Source organism: Chiloscyllium punctatum, chromosome 2 (assembly GCF_047496795.1).
Source record: "Chiloscyllium punctatum isolate Juve2018m chromosome 2, sChiPun1.3, whole genome shotgun sequence".
In the NCBI taxonomy this organism is placed as follows: domain Eukaryota; kingdom Metazoa; phylum Chordata; class Chondrichthyes; order Orectolobiformes; family Hemiscylliidae; genus Chiloscyllium; species Chiloscyllium punctatum.
In genome coordinates, this window is record NC_092740.1 from 4,989,489 (window position 1) to 5,009,102 (window position 19,614).

General features: G+C 47.2%; 1 protein-coding gene across 2 annotated transcripts; it reads right to left on the minus strand.

Annotated features, from left to right (window-relative positions):
• Positions 1 to 1,517: 1,517 nt before the first annotated feature.
• Positions 1,518 to 13,593, minus strand: fbxo4 (F-box protein 4). 2 transcript variants are annotated; one of them, XM_072592950.1, is made up of 7 exons: positions 13,000 to 13,593; positions 11,825 to 12,051; positions 8,447 to 8,667; positions 7,569 to 7,644; positions 3,689 to 3,876; positions 2,569 to 2,744; positions 1,518 to 1,948 (listed from the first exon to the last, which is right to left on the minus strand). In XM_072592950.1, the coding sequence occupies exons 1-7, from the start codon at positions 13,174 to 13,176 to the stop codon at positions 1,868 to 1,870; spliced, it is 1,146 nt and encodes a 381-aa protein (XP_072449051.1). In that variant the 5' UTR covers positions 13,177 to 13,593; the 3' UTR covers positions 1,518 to 1,867. The 2 variants fall into 2 exon arrangements, with proteins under 2 accessions (XP_072449051.1, XP_072449052.1); XM_072592951.1 differs by having other exon boundaries at positions 13,538 to 13,582.
• Positions 13,594 to 19,614: the final 6,021 nt, after the last annotated feature.

Below are 19,614 nucleotides of genomic sequence, written 5' to 3' on the forward strand. Positions count from 1 at the left end.
TCTGCTAATTTAACCCCGACACACAGCGAAGCTCACCCCGTGCTGTAATCTGGTACATTTCGAGAGGGAAAAAACTATCCCAGAGGTCACTACTTAAAGTAAAAATTAACAATTTTGTTCATTAAGTCCAACAGAGAACATTAAAACAACAGCTTTTCACAACTCATTTCTCTTAAACCTATCTTTTACCTCCCACTCTACAATACTGGTCCGATTAAAAAACCTGATTACGATTTACAAAAATAATCACGTTTCAAAACCCGTCAGCTTTGTCGACTCTCCTTTGTAGCTTTTCCTCTGTAGATTTTTCTCGAGGTCAGCTTCAATATTCTGCTGCACTAACCTCTAAAGGACAGGTACCTTTCAGAGAGGTATTCTTATAGACAGGTAACAGTCTGTTGTTTCTTGGTAGCTCTTTGCTGTTCTCCCCCTAACTGTTCAAAATGTCCGGTTTTATACCCCAAAACATCAGATTATTTCATTGGTTTGATGTCATCCCAAACAGTAAAATACAAATTTGATTGGATTTTTGGTATCTGGAGCACAATTTAAATGGATTGGCCAAGTTTGAATTTGCTTTTGTTCCATAGCAACACAACCCCAGCTATTTGTTTCAATCAAGTGTTACATGTTTACCTTGTTCAGGACTCTGTGCTTTCAGTCAGTCCTTGCTAGCTTTTCAACTCTCTTAAAGGTACAGTACACATCTACACCTTCATAACACCATCTCTAATGAAAGAAAATCGAACCACCGCCCCTTGACATTCAATGGTGTTACCATTATTTAATTCCCATCTTGGGGGTTACCATTGACCAGAAAATCAATCACCATATGGACTCACCATATTAAAACAGTGGTTACAAGAGCAGGTCAGAGGTTAGGAATACTGCAGTGAGAACTCACTTCCTGACTCCCCAAAGCCTGTCCACCATCTAAAAGGCACAAATCAGGAATTTGATGAAATACTTCCCACTTGCCTGGATGGATGCAGGGTAAAAACAAGGACTGCAAATGCTGGAAACCAGAGTCTAGATTAGAGTGGTGCTGTAAAAGCACAGCAGGTCAGGCAGCATCCGAGGAGCAGGAAAAAGCCCTTCAGCAGGATTCTGATGGGGGCAGCTCCAACAACACAAGAAGCTTGACAACATCCAGGACAAAGCAGCCGCTTGATTGGCTCCACATCCACAAACACCCACTCCCTCCACCACTGACATTCAGTGGCAGCAGTGTGTAATATCTACAAGATGCACTGCAGAAGTTCAGCCTGGAGCAGGATTTGAACCTAAAGGCTCAGAGGCAGTGATCTACCAACTGTATTACAAGACCTCATACAGAAAGAGGAACCACAGCGTGGTTAATATGTTGTGCCTTTTTCTGAGTTTATGAATTGCTCCATTCTAGCCCTGGGCTATGGTCTCAGGCACTCTCTTGGGACCGTGGTAATTACACCCTTCTCAAATTTGACACAATGTGAGGTGCTTTCCCAAACTCCTCCATCACTGCAGGAAGGCAAAGATCAAGCCCATTGTAGCCTTTAATTAACAGATTGTTCATTAATGGCATAGAGTACTTTTTATTCATACCATCCAACCAATCAATGCTGCCCAACATGGAAAAGGCCCCACTCAGTGTTTATCCACGCAACTGCCTGATGCAGCAGAGTGTGGGGATCAACAAAGAGACAACATCAGCTGATTGACCAGTGGATCACAGGAGTTCACGAGTATCCAGTCACCTCCTTGGGATACAATACAGGGTCTTGAGTAAGTTCTCCTGTTGAGAATGAGGTGGGGTGGGTTTCGGTTTGCCGAGCGATTGGGATATAATCATTCCTGAAGGACGGAATCTGCTCCAAGCTACAGTGGATCACAAGGTGCCAACTTCCCGCAGAATCCATTCAATGCCATCAAGAAAGCCTCCAAGCGAAAGTGCATCTGTATCGTGGGCCTGAAGCAAAGAAACAAACAGGAAAGGAAAAAGTGGTCAGACCTCTTCACTAAGTTCAAACACACACCCCTTTAGGTAAAAACAATGACTCCAGATGCTGGAAACCAGATTCTGGATAAGTGGTGCTGGAAGAGCACAGCAGTTCAGGCAGCATCTGAGGAGCAGGAAAATCGACGTTTCGGGCAAAAGGCCTTCATTAGGGTCTGATGAAGGGCTTTTGCCTGAAACGTTGATTTCCCTGCTCCTCGGATGTTGCCTGAACTGCTGTGCTCTTCCAGCACCACTAATCCACATACCCCTTTAATCCACTGAGGGTTAACATCTGACATTAGAGCAATGAGAAACGTTCAAACATGACAGGGACAAAATAAATATGTTCTCACACAAAGTGAAACAGGTGTCTGGGTGGTTGCTCTTCGGAGGGTCAGTGGGGACTTGTTGGGCCGAAGGGCATGTTTCCACACTGTAAGTAATCTAATCTAATCTAATTAGATGGACTTTCCAACTGAGAACTATGGGTGGTTAAGCTGGGTGATTTTCGCTCTCTGCAGAATTGTGCAGGGCAGTGATTCTTCGCTGTCTGATTTAGCACATACCTGAGGACACCCCAGCGTACTTACCAACCAGGCTCGCTCCAGCTGGCCCAATTGTAACTGGTGAGCCACATAAACGCATGGTATCCGCTGTACACCAGGCTGTGAAGTACAGCACAAGACCAGGAGGGGGCGGCTTTGAGCACCAAGACTTGGATCGATCATGGCCTGAATCTGGAGCACTTCCTGCTCTCGATCATGCCCTGAGGGAGAGGGGACCAGATAAATACATTAAAACCAAGCGTATTACATTGCAACGGTGCAACACAAAGGAAATCAGGCCTCAAGCTAGAGTGGCTGTAAGTCTCTGTTGGGAATGAGGAGAAAGTCTAGCAGCTCGACGTTAGAGCCAGCAGCGAGGAACATGGAGAGCCCAGCAATCTGCAGCAAGCACAGAGCCAGGAGCGGCCTGGCATTTATTGCTCAATCCCAATTATCCATCAATCTGAGTGTCTCCCTCTGGCCAGTTCAGAAAGCAGAGTCCCACATTGCCATGTGTCTGGAGTTACATGTAGGGGAGACCAGGTAAGGATAGCAGTTTCCTTCCTAAAGGAGACTAGTAAACCGGGAAGGGAGTGTCCTGGCTCACGAGAGTGGGCCAGTTTAATGCCAGCCTTTGATTAAAGAAACTTTGCCTTTGCCATGATGGGATTCAAACCCATGTCCCAAGAACATTGGCCCAGTGATGTTCACACAACCACCTCCCAAAACCTGTGCAGTCCCTATCCTGGGAGTGTTTGATAGAGTCAGTGTAGAGGAAGCTTTACTCTGTATCTAACCCTGTGCAGTCCCTGTCCTGACAGTGTTTGATGGGGACAGTGTAGAGGGAGCTTTACTCTGTATCTTACCCCGTGCTGTCCCTGTCCTGGGAGTGTTTGATGGGAATAGTGTAGAAGGAGCTTTACTCTGTATCTGACCCTTTGCTGTCCTGCAATGACACTCAATGTGCCACATTACAATGAATTGAGAAGAATTGAATGTAATCTAAAAAGCTATTGTTAGGATTCAGTCAGTGCTGGGGATTTCTGGCCATGACACCATTGTTGGTGAGTGGGTGTATATTATTCAGTTGCTAACACAGACACAGTCAGCAGCCTTGCTCAGTGACAGAGGGTAGGGTAGTGTTGAACGAAGGGGTTGCACTAACTTCTACTGCCTTCAGCATTTGTCACGTAGATGAAGCCATCGACCACAGTGCAGACATTCTGGACCTGAGGGATGATGCTGTAAGCCTCTCTCGCTCCCTCACCCTGCCTCCCCTCTGCACTTTGCTGTTCCACAAAGAGTTTATTGACTGCCACATTCTCTTCGAGTCTCGCACTTTCTCGTTCCTTCCTGAAGGAGGTGCAGAGAAAAGAACATCAGCAATTCCACCTGGACACAGGTATTTAGCCCTTTGACCATTCTGTGAGATTCTGACTGACCTTCAGCACTATTTTCCTGCACCATCTCTGTTTCTCTGAGGAGAGAAACCCATCTCCCCTGTATCTGCTCAACGACAGAGTCTCAAGGGCTTGCTTGGCGGAAAATTTGAAAGATTCACCACCACCCTCTGAACAAACAAGTTCTCCCTTATCTCAGTCTGAAATTACCTGGCCCTTCTTGTTTGTCCTAATTCAAAAACCACATGCCTCTGGTCAGGGAAACCAGCTTACTGCATCGGCACTTCATGGCTGCCAGGAGATTAGCTCCCTCATGATCCTTCCAGTAGGTACAGGTCTGTCTGCATGACAATAGCTGAAAAATGTGTTGCTGGAAAAGCGCAGCAGGTCAGGCAGCATCCAAGGAGCAGGAGAATCGACGTTTCGGGCATAAGCCCTTCTTCAGGAATTCCTGAAGAAGGGCTTTTATGCCCAAATGTCCATTCTCTTGCTCCTTGGATGCTGCCTGACCTGCTGCGCTTTTCCAGCAACACATTTTTCAGCTCTGATCTCCAACATCTGCAGTCCTCACTTTCTCCTGCATGACAATAGCCCAAATGAAGCTCAAAGAAATATTTAGTTTCATAATTATAATCTTTCACCTATGAAACACAATGTAGAGACAGTTTTACTTTGTATCTAACCTCATGCTATCCCCGTCCTGGGTGTGTTTAATGGGGACAGTGTAGAGAGAGCTTTACTCTGTATTTAATGCCACACGGTCCCTGTTCTGGGAGTGTTTGATGGGGACAGTGTAGAGGAAGCTTTATGCTATATCTAAGCCCGTGCTGCTCCTCATGTATGAGCTGGTTGTGGCTGTACTAGCGGTGGTGTGATGAGGGGATGGGTGAAAACATAGTGCCAATGGTGAATGGAGGTGACCTGAGGTGAGATCTTGAGGGCCTGACTTACATCACTGCAACAGAGCCAACGTTCCAGCACCTTTCTGCTGCTCCCAACTGGAATGGTCCATGTCTATCTCCATCTCACCTCCCAGAGCCCTACACCTTCAAACCTCACTCTTCCCCCAGAATACAAAGGGGGGGATGTTGCTGAGTAAGGAAGCTTCCCAACTAGATCCTGCATACCCTCCACACAATATCAGGTTAAATTCGGAGACTTGATCTGGAACAGTGTTCACTGGTGATGGGATTTACGAACAAGGTGACAGATTCGAGTTAATCAGATCGAGTGATGTTGGGGGTAGACTTAAGAGGAGGCTTGGTAGGCTGGGAGTTTTTTTCCCCTGGAAGGTAGAAGGCTGAGGGGTGACCTGATGGAGGTTTATAAAATCATCAGGGGCATGGATAGGGTGAACAGCCAAGATCTTTTTCCCAGGATAGGGGAGTCCAAAACTAGAGGGCATAGGTTTGGGTGAGGGGGTAAGGATTTAACAGGTACCTAAGGGGCAACATTATCACACAGAGAGTAGTTCGTATGTGGAATGAACTGCCAGAGGAAGTGGTATTTGCAGGTACAGTTGAGAAGGATATGGGCTAACACATGCAAGTGTTTGGGAAGCCTGGTCAGCATGGATGCGTTGGACTGAATGGTCTGTTTTCATGCTGTTAGATTCCATGAAATATTCACAATATGCCCAGAAATCTGGATGGTCTCTCTAACAATTTGCTGAGGCTGGCTTGAAATCCAAATATAATGAGACCAAGTCATAACATCAAAACAGGATTCAGTGCGAGCTGTTTTTGAATAAGAAAGCCTAAATTCATATTTTGTTGACATTCAATTCCCTGTGTAGGTGGCATTAAACCGAAATGCATAGGTTAGTTCCTGTAGTTATCAGCTTTAACCAGGGTTGGAGCAATCTAGTGTAGATCCATAGAGTCATAGAGATGTACAGTATGGAAACAGACCCTTCGGTCCAACCCGTCCATGCCGACTAGATATCCCAACCCAATCTAGTCCCACCTGCCAGCACCTGGCCCATATCCCTCCAAACCCTTCCTATTCATATACCAATTCAAATGCCTCTTAAATGTTGTAATTATACCAGCCTCCACCACTTCCTCTAGCACCTCATTCCATACACCACCCATTGCATGAAAATGTTGCCTCCCAAGTCTCTATTATATCTTCCAACTCTCACCCTAAACCTATGCCCTCTAGTTCTGCACTCCCCCAACCCAGGGAAAAGACTTTGTCTATTTACCCTATCATCCATGCACCTCTTAATTTTATAAACCTCTATAAGGTCACCCCTCAGCCTCCGACGCTCCAGGGAAAACAGCCCCAGCCTGTTCAGCCTCTCCCTGTAGCTCAAATCCTCCAACTCTGGCAACATCCTTGTAAATCTTTTCTGAACCCTTTCAAGTTTCACAATATCCTTCCGAGAGGAAGGAGACCAGAATTGCACGCAAATTCCAAAAGTGGCCTAATCAATGTCCTGTACAGCTACAACATGACCTCCCAACTCCTGTACTCAATACTTTGACCAATAAAGGAAAGCATACCAAACACCTTCTTCACTATTCTATCTACCTGCGACTCCATTTTCAAGGAGCTATGAACCTGCACTCCAAGGTCTCTTTGTTCAGCAACACTCCAAAGGACCTTACCATTAAGTGTATAAGTCCTGCTAATATTTGCTTTCCCAAAATGCAGCACATCACATTTATCTGAATTAAACTCCATCTGCCATTTCTCAGCCCATTGGCCCATCTGGTCCAGATCCTGTTGTAATCTGAGGTAACCCTCTTCGCTGTCCACTACACCTCCAATTTTGGTGTCATCTGCAAACTTACTAACTGTACCTCTTATGCTTGCATCCAAATCATTTATGTAAATGACAAAAAGTAGAGGACCCAGCACCGATCTTTGTGGCACTCCACTGGTCACAGGCCTCCACTCTGAAAAACAACCCTCCACCACCACCCTCTGTCTTCTACCTTTGAGCCAGTTCTGTATCCAAATGGTAATTTCTCCCTATATTCCATGAGATCTAACCTTGCTAGTCAGTCTCCCATGTGGAACCCTGTCGAACGCCTTACTAAAGTCCATATTATAGATCACATTGACTGCTCTGCCCTCATCAATCCTCTTTGTTACTTCTTCAAAAAACTCAATCAAGTTTGTTAGACATGATTTCTCACACACAAAGCCATGTTTACTGTCCCGAATCAGTCCTTGCCTTTCCAAATACATGAACATCCTGTCCCTCAGGATTCCCTCCAACAACTTGCCCACCACCGACGTCAGGTTCACTGGTCTATAGATCCCTGGCTTGTCCTTACCACCCTTCTTAAACAGTGGCACCACGTTAACCAACCTCCAGTCTTCTGGCACCTCACCTGTGACTATTGATGATACAAATAAAAAAGCTCAGTTGAGAAACAGCTAAAACTATGTCCTTATCAAGTCAGTCAGATGGGTCATTGACTAAGGCTCATATAAAACTAGCCAACTTAGTGCAACTTAGCATTGAGGGCCCCTTTAATATTTTTCCCAATGCAGAGTTGTCCGAGATCTCTGCATGACAGCAGCTCCTGGAAGTGGAAACCATCCACTGCTGTGCGTACAGCTTCCCAGTGACGGTGTAGCCACACAGATGAGAGGAAATAGTGTTTAGCGTTTAAGTACATTAACACTCACCAGGTTGTTGAATATAAAGTCAGAATGTTAAACTTGTACTCATTTTTGAATAAGAAGCTGATTCCAGATCCAATTCCTGAAAATAGAAAGGTGGAAGTTCAGAGAACAATCTCATATCGGAACAGACCTTCCGAGAAAATCATCAGGATTTGTGGAATGATACAAATAAACCCGGCAGAGAGCAAAAAGCTCATCCACGGCTCTCCCTCCGTGTCCACCACATATGACAGTACTGCCCTTCACTGGGAAAGGTAATCCAGTGCCTACATGGAATTTCCAAGTCCAATCTGGGGCAATTCTTTGAAAGAACAGGAGAGGAGAACACAGGAGCACTCCCTCTATACTTCCTGGACAGGGTCGGCTTGGAGTTAGATACAGAGTAAAGCTCCCTCTACCCTGTAGGCAAAAGTGAGGACTGCAGATGCTGAAAACCAGCGTTTAGATTAGAGTGATGCTGGAAAAGCAGAGCAGGTCAAGCAGCATCTGAGGAGCAAGAAAATTGACGTTTTGGGCAAAGGCCTTCATCAGGAATTCCTGAAGGGCTTTTGCCCGAAACGTCAATTTTTCTGCTCCTCGGATGCTGCCTGACCTGCTCTGCTTTTCCAGCTCCCTCTACCCTGTCTCCATTGTACATTTCCAGGACAGGGAAAGCACAGGGTTAGACACAGAGTAAAGCTCCCTCTACACTGTCGCCATCAAACACTCCCAGGACAGGGACATCTTGGGGTAGAAACAGAGTAAAGCTCCCTCTACACTGTCGCCATCAAACACTCCCAGGACAGGGATAGCACAGGTTAGATTTAGAGTAAAGTGTAATTTTTTGCTTCAGGTTGATTATGAGGTATAAATGGGGGAATAGGGGTTGGAATGTGATGTACCGTCAATCTGTCGCTGCGGTAGACTGATGACAGGTAGCATCCCCGGTGAGTTCATCATCTTGGTGACCAGTGAGGTGTCCAGCTGCTCCAAACCAGGCCCAAACATGGCAAACCGCGGCTCTGCCTGAGAGACCAGTGAGTAGAACAAGGAGGTGACTGCGCTGTAGGCACTGGGGCGCACTCTCCTGTGCTTTCTGCCCTCAGGGCAGCTCGTTAAATACCTGCCCAGAAAGAAACAGCATTCCTGAGATCCTTGCACCTGGCTCTCCTAAGCAGTGTTCACCACAGGACTGATGCTCAAAGTGCAAAACACAGCAAGGACAGGGAGCATTGGAAAACTGAAAGCAAACAGTCAGTCACTCAATAGGAATGGCAAGCTCGGGTTTTGAAAGATGAAGATTCTCCAGCATAGGAACAGAGTCAGGCCATTGAGTCTGTCCTACATTCACCCAGTTTGGATCCATTGACCTCAATGTACTTGTCTGGCAGAGTCATAGAGTCACAGAAACAGACCCTTTGGTCCAACCCGTCCATGCCGACCAGATATCCAATCTAGTCCCACCTGCCAGCACCCGGCCCATATCCCTCTAAACCCCTCCTATTCATATACCCAGCCAGATGCCTTGTTGGAATTGTACCAGCCTCCACCATTTCCTCTGGCAGCTCATTCCATACACACACCACCCTCTGCGTGAAAACATTGCCCCTTAGGTCTCTTTTATATCTTTCCCTCTCACCCTAAACCTATGCCCTCTAGTTCAACACTCCCTCACCCCAGGGAAAAGACCTTATTGATTTATCCTATCCATGCCCCTCATGATTTTATAAACCTCTATAAGGTCACCCCTCAGCCGCAAACACTCCAGGGAAAACAGCCTCAAACTATTCAGCCTCTCCCTATAGCTTAAATCCTCCAACTCTGGCAACATCTTTGTAAAAGTTTTCTGAACCTTTTCAAGTTTCACAACGTCATTCCTATAGGAAGAAAACCAGAATTGCACGCAATATTCCAACAGTGGCCTAACCAGTGTCCTGTACAACCACAACATGACCTCCCAACTCCTGTACTCAATACTCTGACCAATAAAGGAAAAAATACCAAACACCTTCTTCACTATCCTATCTACCTGCGACTCCACTTGCAAGCAGCCATGAACCTGCACTCCAAGGTCTCTTTGTTCAGCGACACTCCCGAGGACCTTACCATTCAGTGTACAAGTCCTGCTAAGATTTGCTTTCCCAAAATGCAGCACCTCACATTTATCTGAATTAAACTCCATCTGCCACTTCTCAGCCCATTGGCCCATCTGATCAAGATCCTGTTGTAATCTGAGGTAACCTTCTTCGCTGTCCACTACACCTCCAATTTTCATGTCATCTGCAAACTTACTGACTATACCTCTTATGCTCACATCCAAATCATTTATATAAATGATGAAAAGTAGAGGACCAGCACCGATCCTTGTGGCACTCCACTGGTCACAGGCCTCCAGTCTGAAAACAACCCTCCACCACCACCGTCTGTCGTCTACCTTTCAGCCAGTTCTGTATCCAAATGTAAGGGGGTGACACCTGCAGTATGTCACTGGACAGGTAAACAAGCACCCGGGCTAATGCTGTCAGATTCTAGATTAGAGTGGTGCTGGAAAAGCACAGCAGTTCAGGCAGCATCTGAGGAGCAGGAACCCTCGGATGCTGCCTGACCTGCTGTGCTTTTGCAACACTACTCTAATCTAGAATCTGGTTTCCAGCATCTGCAGTCATTGTTTTTACCTAATGCTGTCAGACACAGGTTCAAATCCCACACTGGCCACCAGGGGAAGGATAATTCCTAACACCAGGGTTCAAAGTATCCCGGTGATGGTGACCAGGAAACTATAAAAACACATCTGCGTCACTTATTTCCGTTAGGGAAAAAAACGGCCATCCTTACTTGGTCTGGGCCTACATGTGACTCCAGACCCACAACAATGTGGGTGACTCTTAACCACCCTGTGAAATGCCAAGAGAGACACTCAATTCAAGGGAAATTAAGGAGGTGCAATAAATTGCCAGCAAAATCTCAATCCCATGGAAGAATTAAAGAGAGAGAGAGAGAGAGATGGCACTTGCTTGCTCGAAGTCTGAAGTCAATCTGAGGACACTCAGGAGATAGAGTGAAGGGGCTTTAAAAGGACACTGGGAGTTTCATCCCAGAAGAGAACCTGTTGTACTTTCAATTATTTGGCAGAACCAGCCTTTGCCCTGCCTGTTCCCAGCAGTTGGAAGACACCATCTGTTACACGAACACCCCCTTTCAGATCATCAGCCCGGTTCGTCACGTGGCTCTGATACATTTCCTAGAAAAGGCACATGGTTGCGTTTTGTGTCTGAGACCCAACCACCTTCAGCTGCTTCGTGAATGGCCTTCTCTCTATCAGAAGAGGGGATGCTCACCAATGATTACATAGTATTCAGCATCACTAGTGAATCCTCAGATACTGAAGCAATCCATGTTCAAATACAACAATTCAGGTTTTTAAATAAAACTTCAACAAGCTTCAGCCATGGACTGCAGTGCCTCAAGGGAGCAGCTCACACCACCCTCTCCAGGACAATCAGGGATATTGATTTACTGTATCAAATGTTATAATATAGATATTATGTACAGCATCATATAAGCCCATATACCAAGAAACATATGGTTTTAAATCCTGGCCATTCTCATGGATTTATGTATCAGAGGTTTCATTTAGATTTTATTGTGTGATGATGTTGTGGCTATAAGAGATTATTTTGTCCTTTTTTTTAAGTGAGGTATTAAGGCAGAAGGTACCAAACAATCTACCAAAACCACTAACAGTAAACAGCTTGCAAGGTCTTGGGTTTTTTTTTTGCCTAAGGTTGAAACAATAGAAGCAACCTGGATGGGTGAGGTCAGCTCTCTCTGACCAGGATTTCGAGTCTGCTTGTAGTTTTTTGGTTTAGCTGTCAGCGGTTGCTGTTATGGGCTTGAAGAAGTGGAAGCCGTTTTTCCCTCTCTCGATTGCAGTCGAAGGCTGATGGTTCTCTTCCTAGGCTGCTGGATTGCATAGGAGACAAAATCTGCTTTTCTGAATTTGCCTTTTTGCCAAGAGTTTGTTTACGGGATGTTACTGTATTTGGAACAATTATTTAGTTATAGTTACTGTTTCTATTGTTCTGTTCAGTTTTCCACTAGAGCTGTTATTTTAAGTTCTTATTTCTTTTGTTGTGTTTTAACTACAGTGTTTAAGTAAATTGTGTACAGACACAAACAGAAACAAAAGAAACAGTGAAGGGGAGGGGTGTCAGTGACCTGCAGTCAGTGGGGGACAGGGAAGGTGACTGCAGTCTGATTTCAAACAATACTTCACTTACGCTGTCATATAGTCCTGCTCCATGCTGTCAGTCAGTGATTTACTCAGTAATGCTGCATTCGGCAGTGACAGATGGTCGACAGAATTCCAGCGAGGGAGATCCCGCAGGAGGAAGTAACGCCACAAAAGGGGATCACGAACCATGGCATTCCAATAGCGACTGACACATCCAAGTTGGCACAGATCCCTGGGAGATAGTAAGCCCATAATATACATCTGTACCTCCACCTGTAACAGGAGCACAAGATCCAACTGCTGTTAAAGTTTCACCAGTTCAAGATAGGACCAAGAGGGCTGAGGTCAGGATTTGGAAGGAACAGTGAGGATTGGAGGATGATTGAAATGGCAGATGTCCTGCCTGGGGGCTGAAGGACCAATGTCGAAAGGCCAATTTCCAAATGGTCACAACATTGACAAGGTATGAAATCTGGTGTTTCTTGCCTATATAAGCCCATTATTTACTCGTTTATGTGATGTGACTATCTCTAGGATTTGTTCCCATCCCTCAGCATCCAGAGGGTAGTTCAGTCAGCCACACTGCTATGGGTCTGGCATCACTGGTAGACCAGAGCAGACCAAGTAACAGACAGCAGATTTACAACCTTCAAGGATCTGAGTGAACCAGCTTTGTTCCCATGACAGTCAGCTTCATCATTCCACAAGGTTTTAAAATCAAGGTATTTACTCCGTTCAAGTCGCACCATTTGCTGTAGTGGGACTGGACTGACTGAAGGACAGACTCTCCGCACTGCTGGGGAGAGGGAGCTTTACTCTGTATCTAACCCCGTGCTGTCCCCGTCCTGGGAGTGTTTGATGGGGACAGTGTAGAGAGAGCTTTACTCTGTATCTCACCCTGTGCTGTCCCTGTCCTGGGAGTGTTTGATGGGGACAGTGTAGAGAGCGCTTTACTCTGTATCACACCCTGTGCTGTCCCTGTGCTGGGAGTGTTTGATGAGGTGGAGATGCAGAGGGAAAAAGCAGCTTTCATCCTGCAGGCAAACCAGTGAAATGTTCGCAAGGAGGAATTTGTTGTTTTGAATGGGGACAGACACTGGGAGTTATTACTCAGGGATGTGGAATCAGCACACAGACCAAACACAGGGGGATGAATTCGCTGCTCCCTGGCCGTGGGGTAATGTAAGGACTGTGGGGTGGGGGCTCTGAGAGTGTTCTCACCGGTAACCCGTGCAGACTGTCCCCGGCTCCTTGCTCCGTCTCTGTTCGGGAAGGGACTTGCTCCTGACTCCCGGCCCCGGGACTCCGCAGGTACCTCTCCCGGAGCTGACGGAAACTCCCCCGGATAGTGCTCTCAATTCTGCTCCATTCATGAGCCCAGTCCCCAGAGCCGGCCATACCTCAGCCCTGTACTGCCTTACTCTATCCCCTGGCCCGGTCTCAGTGAGAGCTGCCCTCCACTCTCAGCCTGTCCCAGTTTGTGACACCCATCCACTCTGCAGCTGACACAATCCACCCCTGTTCAATAATCTGCCCTTTCAATTTCCAAACGACAGCCACTTCAGGCAACGTGAACAAATCTGACCTTGTTTCCCTGGAACACACTTGCCCCAAACACACAGAGCAAAGTGCAGTTCCTCTCTGTACCCTCCACCCCTCTCCAACACCCCCCTCTCTCTCTCTCTGTCTCCTCTACCCTCTCTCGAACCTTTTCAGTTTCTCTCTCCCCTCGGTCTTTCTTTCCTTCCTGGTTCACTACCTTCGCTTTGAATCTTCCAGCTTTGGGAGGCAAAGTTCAGGAAATGCACAGTATTGTGGGAGACCTGTCAGAGAGTCAGTGCTAACGGAGTGCCACATTGTTGGCACTCCCCAGACAGCTCCACCTCTGCTCTGTCTCTACTTTGAAAACCAATCCTGGATTTCTCTGCTGCCTTCAGCAATGTGAGCTGCTCAATTACAGTCTTTAGTCTGTTTACTAAACATGACAGCACTTTAACAGATCTGTAAAAGCTCTCACATTTACACAACAATCCCAGCCAGGATCAATCCTCCGACTACAGGAGAGTTAATAACAATTACTGACCCCCCCCCCCCCCCCCCCCCGACAGTGTGGCACTCCCTCAGGACTGACCCTCCGACAGTGTGGCACTCCCTCAGGACTGACCCTCCGACAGTGCGGCACTCCCTCAGCACTGACCCTGTGACAGTGCGGCACACCCTCAGCACTGACCCTGTGACAGTGCGGCACTCCCTCAGCACTGACCCTCTGACAGTGCGGCACTCCCTCAGCACTGACCCTCTGACAGTGCGGCACTCCCTCAGCACTGACCCTCTGACAGTGCGGCACTCCCTCAGCATTGACCCTCCGACAGTGCGGCACTCCCTCAGCACTGACCCTCTGACAGTGCGGCACTCCCTCAGCACTGACCCTCTGACAGTGCGGCACTCCCTCAACACTAAACTTCTGATTGTGCAGCACTCCGTCAGCATGGACCCTCTGATAGTGCAGCGCTCCTTCAGCACTGACCCTCCAACAATATGGCACTTCCTTAGCACTGACTCTCTGATAATGCAGCACTCCCTCAGCACTGACCCTCTGACAGTGCAGCACTCTCTCAGCACTGACCCTCTGACAGTGCAGCACTCCCTCAGCACTGACCCTCTGACAGTGCAGCACTCTCTCAGCACTGACTCTCCACGGTGCGGCACTCCCTCAGCACTGACCCTCCAACAATGCCGCACTCCCTTAGCACTGACCCTCTGACAGTGCAGCACTCCCTCAGCATTGACCCTCCTACAGTGTAGCACTCCCTCAGCACTGACCCTTCGAACTGCGGCACTCCCGCAGGACTGACCCTCTGACAGTGCAGCACTCCCTCAACACTGAACCTCTGACAGTGCGGCACTCCCTCAGCACTGAACCTCCGACAGTGCAGCACTCCCTCTGTACTGACCCTCTGAAAGTGTGGCACTCCCTCAGTACTGACCCTCTGACAGTGCAGCACTCCCTCAGCACTGACCCTCTGACAGTGCAGCACTCCCTCAGCACTGACCCTCTGACAGTGCAGCACTCCCTCAGCACTGACCCTCTGACAGTGCAGCACTCCCTCAGCACTGACCCTCTGACAGTGCAGCACTCCCTCAGTACTGACCCTCCGACAGTGCGGCACTCCCTCAGTACTGACCCTCTGACAGTGCGGCACTCCCTCAGTACTGAACCTCCGACAGTGCACCCCTCCCTCAGTACTGACCCTCCGACAGTGCACCCCTCCCTCAGCACTGACCCTCTGACAGTGCAGCACTCCCTCAGCACTGATCCTCCGACAGTGCAGCACTCCCTCAGCACTGACCCTCTGACAGTGCAGCACTCCCTCAGCACTGACCCTCTGACAGTGCAGCACTCCCTCAGTACTGACCCTCCGACCGTGCAGCACTCCCTCAGCACTGACCCTCTGACAATGCAGCACTCCCTCAGCACTGACCCTCTGACAATGCAGCAGGCCTCAACATTACATTGAATGACTAGAAACTGACTACTTTAAGTCTGTTTTCCAGTTTTCTGACATTCTGTCACACCCTCCCTGCTTCACACTGAGTTGTGTTGTATTCGTGTCTTGTTTACTTTGTATGAAGCACAGAGGACCCATTCTCTCTCAGTCACACCCTCATTTCCACCTGTTTAACCTCTCTTTCTTCACCTCTTCTGTGTTACATCTGTATTTACTGTCATGTTTATTGTAGTTGAAAGTGTTGTGTTCCGAGCTTTACTGCACATCTACCTCAGCTTTCCTGTTCATTCTCTGCTTTTGTCCAAAGTATTTTTTAAAAAAACAGTTTCCAACACCTTTCAGTTCTGAAGAAAGTTGAGTGGAGTATATTGTTGGAAATCAGGTTGAAGTGGGAATTCAGGGTGAAAGATAACCAAACTGCTTTAACAGGGATTCAGTGTAAGCAGGAAACTCTCAGAGTGAGAGCAGAGTGGGAGAGCTGATCCACAGAGAGATGTCATTAACCCCTACGGGTGCAGGGAAAAAGGCTGATTGCTGAGTAGGAGATCAGTACAGCAGGAAATGGGGGTCAGACCAGGGCAATTTGCCAAGACAAAGCTTCATTAAATGGGCTTTACTTGAATGTATGTAATATTTGGAACAAAATAAATGTAATCATGGTTTGGAGATGCTGGTGTTGGACTGGGATGTACAAAGTTCAAAATCACACAACACCAAGTTATAGTCCAACAGGTTTATTTGGAAGCACTAGCTTTCGGAGCGACGCTCCTTCATCAGATGGTTGGGGAGGACACAGTTGTAAGGTACAGAATTTATAGCAAAAGTTTACTGTGTGATGTAACTGAAATTACACATTGAAAAATACCTTGATTGTTTGTTAAGTCTTTCATCTGTTCGAATACCGTGATAGTTTCACTTCTTTCATATGTAAATCACAAAACCTTTTTTTAAAATTACATTCTCAGGTTAACTGTAACAATTGGTGTCAGTCCCGATAATATGTTGAAGGTGTTAGCCCCCTGTGTTCCCTGTCTGTGCTATAATGTTTAGACTGATTCTAATCTAAAAAGTGAGTCTGACAATGGATTCATACAGTTTTTGAGCAAAGTACATCGATCAGAACTTTGGATCCAGTCCTTCAGAGTTCCCTACTCGCCCTCATCCCATGTACATCTCGTGTAGGCGACTTCTACTGCCTTCCAAAGGTACACAAAGCCAACACACCGGGACGTCCCATCGTGTAGGGCAATGGGACCCTATGTGAGAATCTCTCTGGTTATGTGGAAGGCATCTTGAAACCTATTGTACAGGGGATCTCCAGCTTCTGTCGCGACACTATGGATTTCTTACAGAAACTCAGCACCCACGGACCAGTTGAACCGGGAGCATTCCTTGTCATAATGGACGTTTCCGCACTCTACACCAGCATCCCCCACAAGGATGGCATCTCGGCAACAGCCTCAGTACTCAACACCAACAACTGCCAATCTCCAAACACCATCCTACAACTCAGCCGCTTTATCTTTGACAATCAGTTCTTCATCCAGACACATGGAACAGCCATGGGGACCAAATTTGCACCCCAATATGCCAACATCTTCATGCATAGGTTCGAACAAGACTTCATCTCTATGCAGGACCTCCAACCAACATTATACACCTGGTACATTGACGACATTTTCTTCCTCTGGACCCATGGCGAGGAGTCACTGATAAAACCACACAGTGACATCAACAAGTTTCATCCCACCATCAAACTCACCATGGACTACTCTCGACTGTCTGTCTCATTCTTGGACATGTGCATCTCCATCAAGGATGGACACCTCAGCACCACACTCTACCACAAACCCACAGACAACCACATGATGCTACACTTCTCCAGCTTCCACCCAAAACATATAAAAACAGCCATTCCCTATGGACAAGCCCTACACCTACACTGGATTTGCTCAGATGAGGAGGAACGTGACGGACACCTGCACGTACTCAGGGATGATAAAACGGGGTATGATGCTCAACTCATCGACTGCCAGTTCCAACATGTCACAGCAAGGAACCGTAATGACCTTCTCAGGAGACAGACACGTGCTGCAACCGACAGGGCACCCTTCATCGTCCAGCACTTCCCAGGAGCTGAAAAACTACACCATGTTCTTCGTAGCCTGCAACACATTATCAATGAGGATGAGCACCTCACCAACACCTTCCCCACACATCTACTGCTCGCCTTTAAACAACCACCAAATCTCAAACAATAAATCTCAAGAAATAAAAAGGGAACAGAAATACTGCTCAGGACAGTCTATCAGTCTAACAGGAGCTATAGTGAGGGAGGGAGAATAAACCAGGAGATAGTGAGGACGTCTAACAAAAGGCAGTACATTAATCATGGGTGAGTTTCATCGTCAGGAAGATTGGGATAGTCAGTACGGCAAGGGAAACCACGATGAGGAATTAATCGAATGTTTTCAGGACAGCTTGTGAATACAATATGATCCAACTACATTTGGTTGGGGAAATAGCAGATGGAGTTTATTCTGGACAAAAACAAGGTGATGCATTTTGGAAGAACAAATTCAGGTGTAACTTATACAATTAATGACAGAACTCTTAGGAGCATTGATGTACAGAGGGATCCAGGCGTACAGGTCCACAGATTCCTGAAAGTGGCAACACAGGTGGATATGGTGGTCAAGAAGGCATACAGCACGTTGACTTCATTGGCTGGCACATCAATTATAAAAGTTAGCAACAAAAACATAAGTTGCTGGAAAAGCTCAGCAGGTCTGAAGGCATCTGTGAAGAGAAATCAGATCCAGTGACCCTTCCTCAGAACTGGACCCAAAATGGTAACTTTGATTTCTCTTCACAGATGCTGTCAGACCTGCTGAGTTTTTCCAGCAACTTCTGTTTTTGTTTCTGATTTACAGCATCCACAGTTCTTTCAGTTTTATAAAAGTTAGCAAGATATGTCACAGCTGTATAAACCTTTGGTTAAGTCACATTCGGAGCATTGTGTACAGTTCTGGTCAACACATTACCAGAACGATGTGGATGCTTTGGAGAGAGTGCGGAGATGTTTCACCAAGGGTGTTGCCTGATCTGGAGGGCTCTAGGTATGAGGAGAGGTTGGATAAACTCGGGTTGTTTGCACTGGAAAGATGAAGGCTGAGGTGGAGACCTGTTCGAGGTTTACAAAATTATGGGAAGCATAGACAGGGGGGATAGTCAGAGGCTTTTTCCCAGGGTTGAAAGGTCAACTACAAGAGGACACAAGTTCAAGGTATGACAGGGAAAGTTTAGAGGAGAAATGTGAGGAAAATGGTCACCCAGAGTGTGGTGGGTGCCTGGAACGCACTGCCATTGGAGGAGGTGGGGCCTGGAACGCACTGCCATTGGAGGAGATGGGTGCCTGGAACGCACTGCCATTGGAGGAGGTGGGGCCTGGAACGCACTGCCATTGGAGGAGGTGGGGCCTGGAACGCACTGCCATTGGAGGAGGTGGGGCCTGGAACGCACTGCCATTGGAGGAGATGGGTGCCTGGAATGCACAGCCATTGGAGGAGATGGGCCTGGAAGGCACTGCCATTGGAGGAGGTGGGTGCCTGGAACGCACTGCCATTGGAGGAGATGGGGCCTGGAACGCACTGCCATTGGAGGAGGTGGGGCCTGGAACGCACTGCCATTGGAAGAGGTGGGGCCTGGAACGCACTGCCATTGGAGGAGGTGGGTGCCTGGAACGCACTGCCATTGGAGGAGGTGGGTGCCTGGAACGCACTGTCATTGGAGGAGGTGGAAGCAGATACTTGAGCAATGTTTAAAGTGTATCTTGACAGACACGTGAATGGGAGGTGAACAGAGGGATAGAAACTACACATGGGCAATAACTTGTGGGTCGAAATAAGGATTAGAAATCAGCGCAGGCTTGATGGGCCAAAGGGCCTGTTCCTGTGCTGTATTGTATTCTATTTTATTTGATTGAAACTATCCCAGACACACTCCAGAAATTTCCTATGGTTCTGACAGGTGATTCTAGTCTGCCTCTCCCAATTTATGTTAAAGTGAAAATCCCCCTTTAGCACTACTCTGTCTATATGCTTAATGGTAAGGTCCGAGGGAGTGTTGCTGAACAAAGAGACCTTGGAGTGCAGGTTCATAGCTCCTTGAAAGTGGAGTTGCAGGTAGATAGGATAGTGAAGAAGGCGTTTGGTGTGCTTTCCTTTATTGGCCCGAGTATTGAATACAGGAGTTGGGAGGTCATGTTGTGGCTGTACAGGACATTGGTTAGGCCACTGTTGGAATATTGTGTGCAATTCTGGTCTCC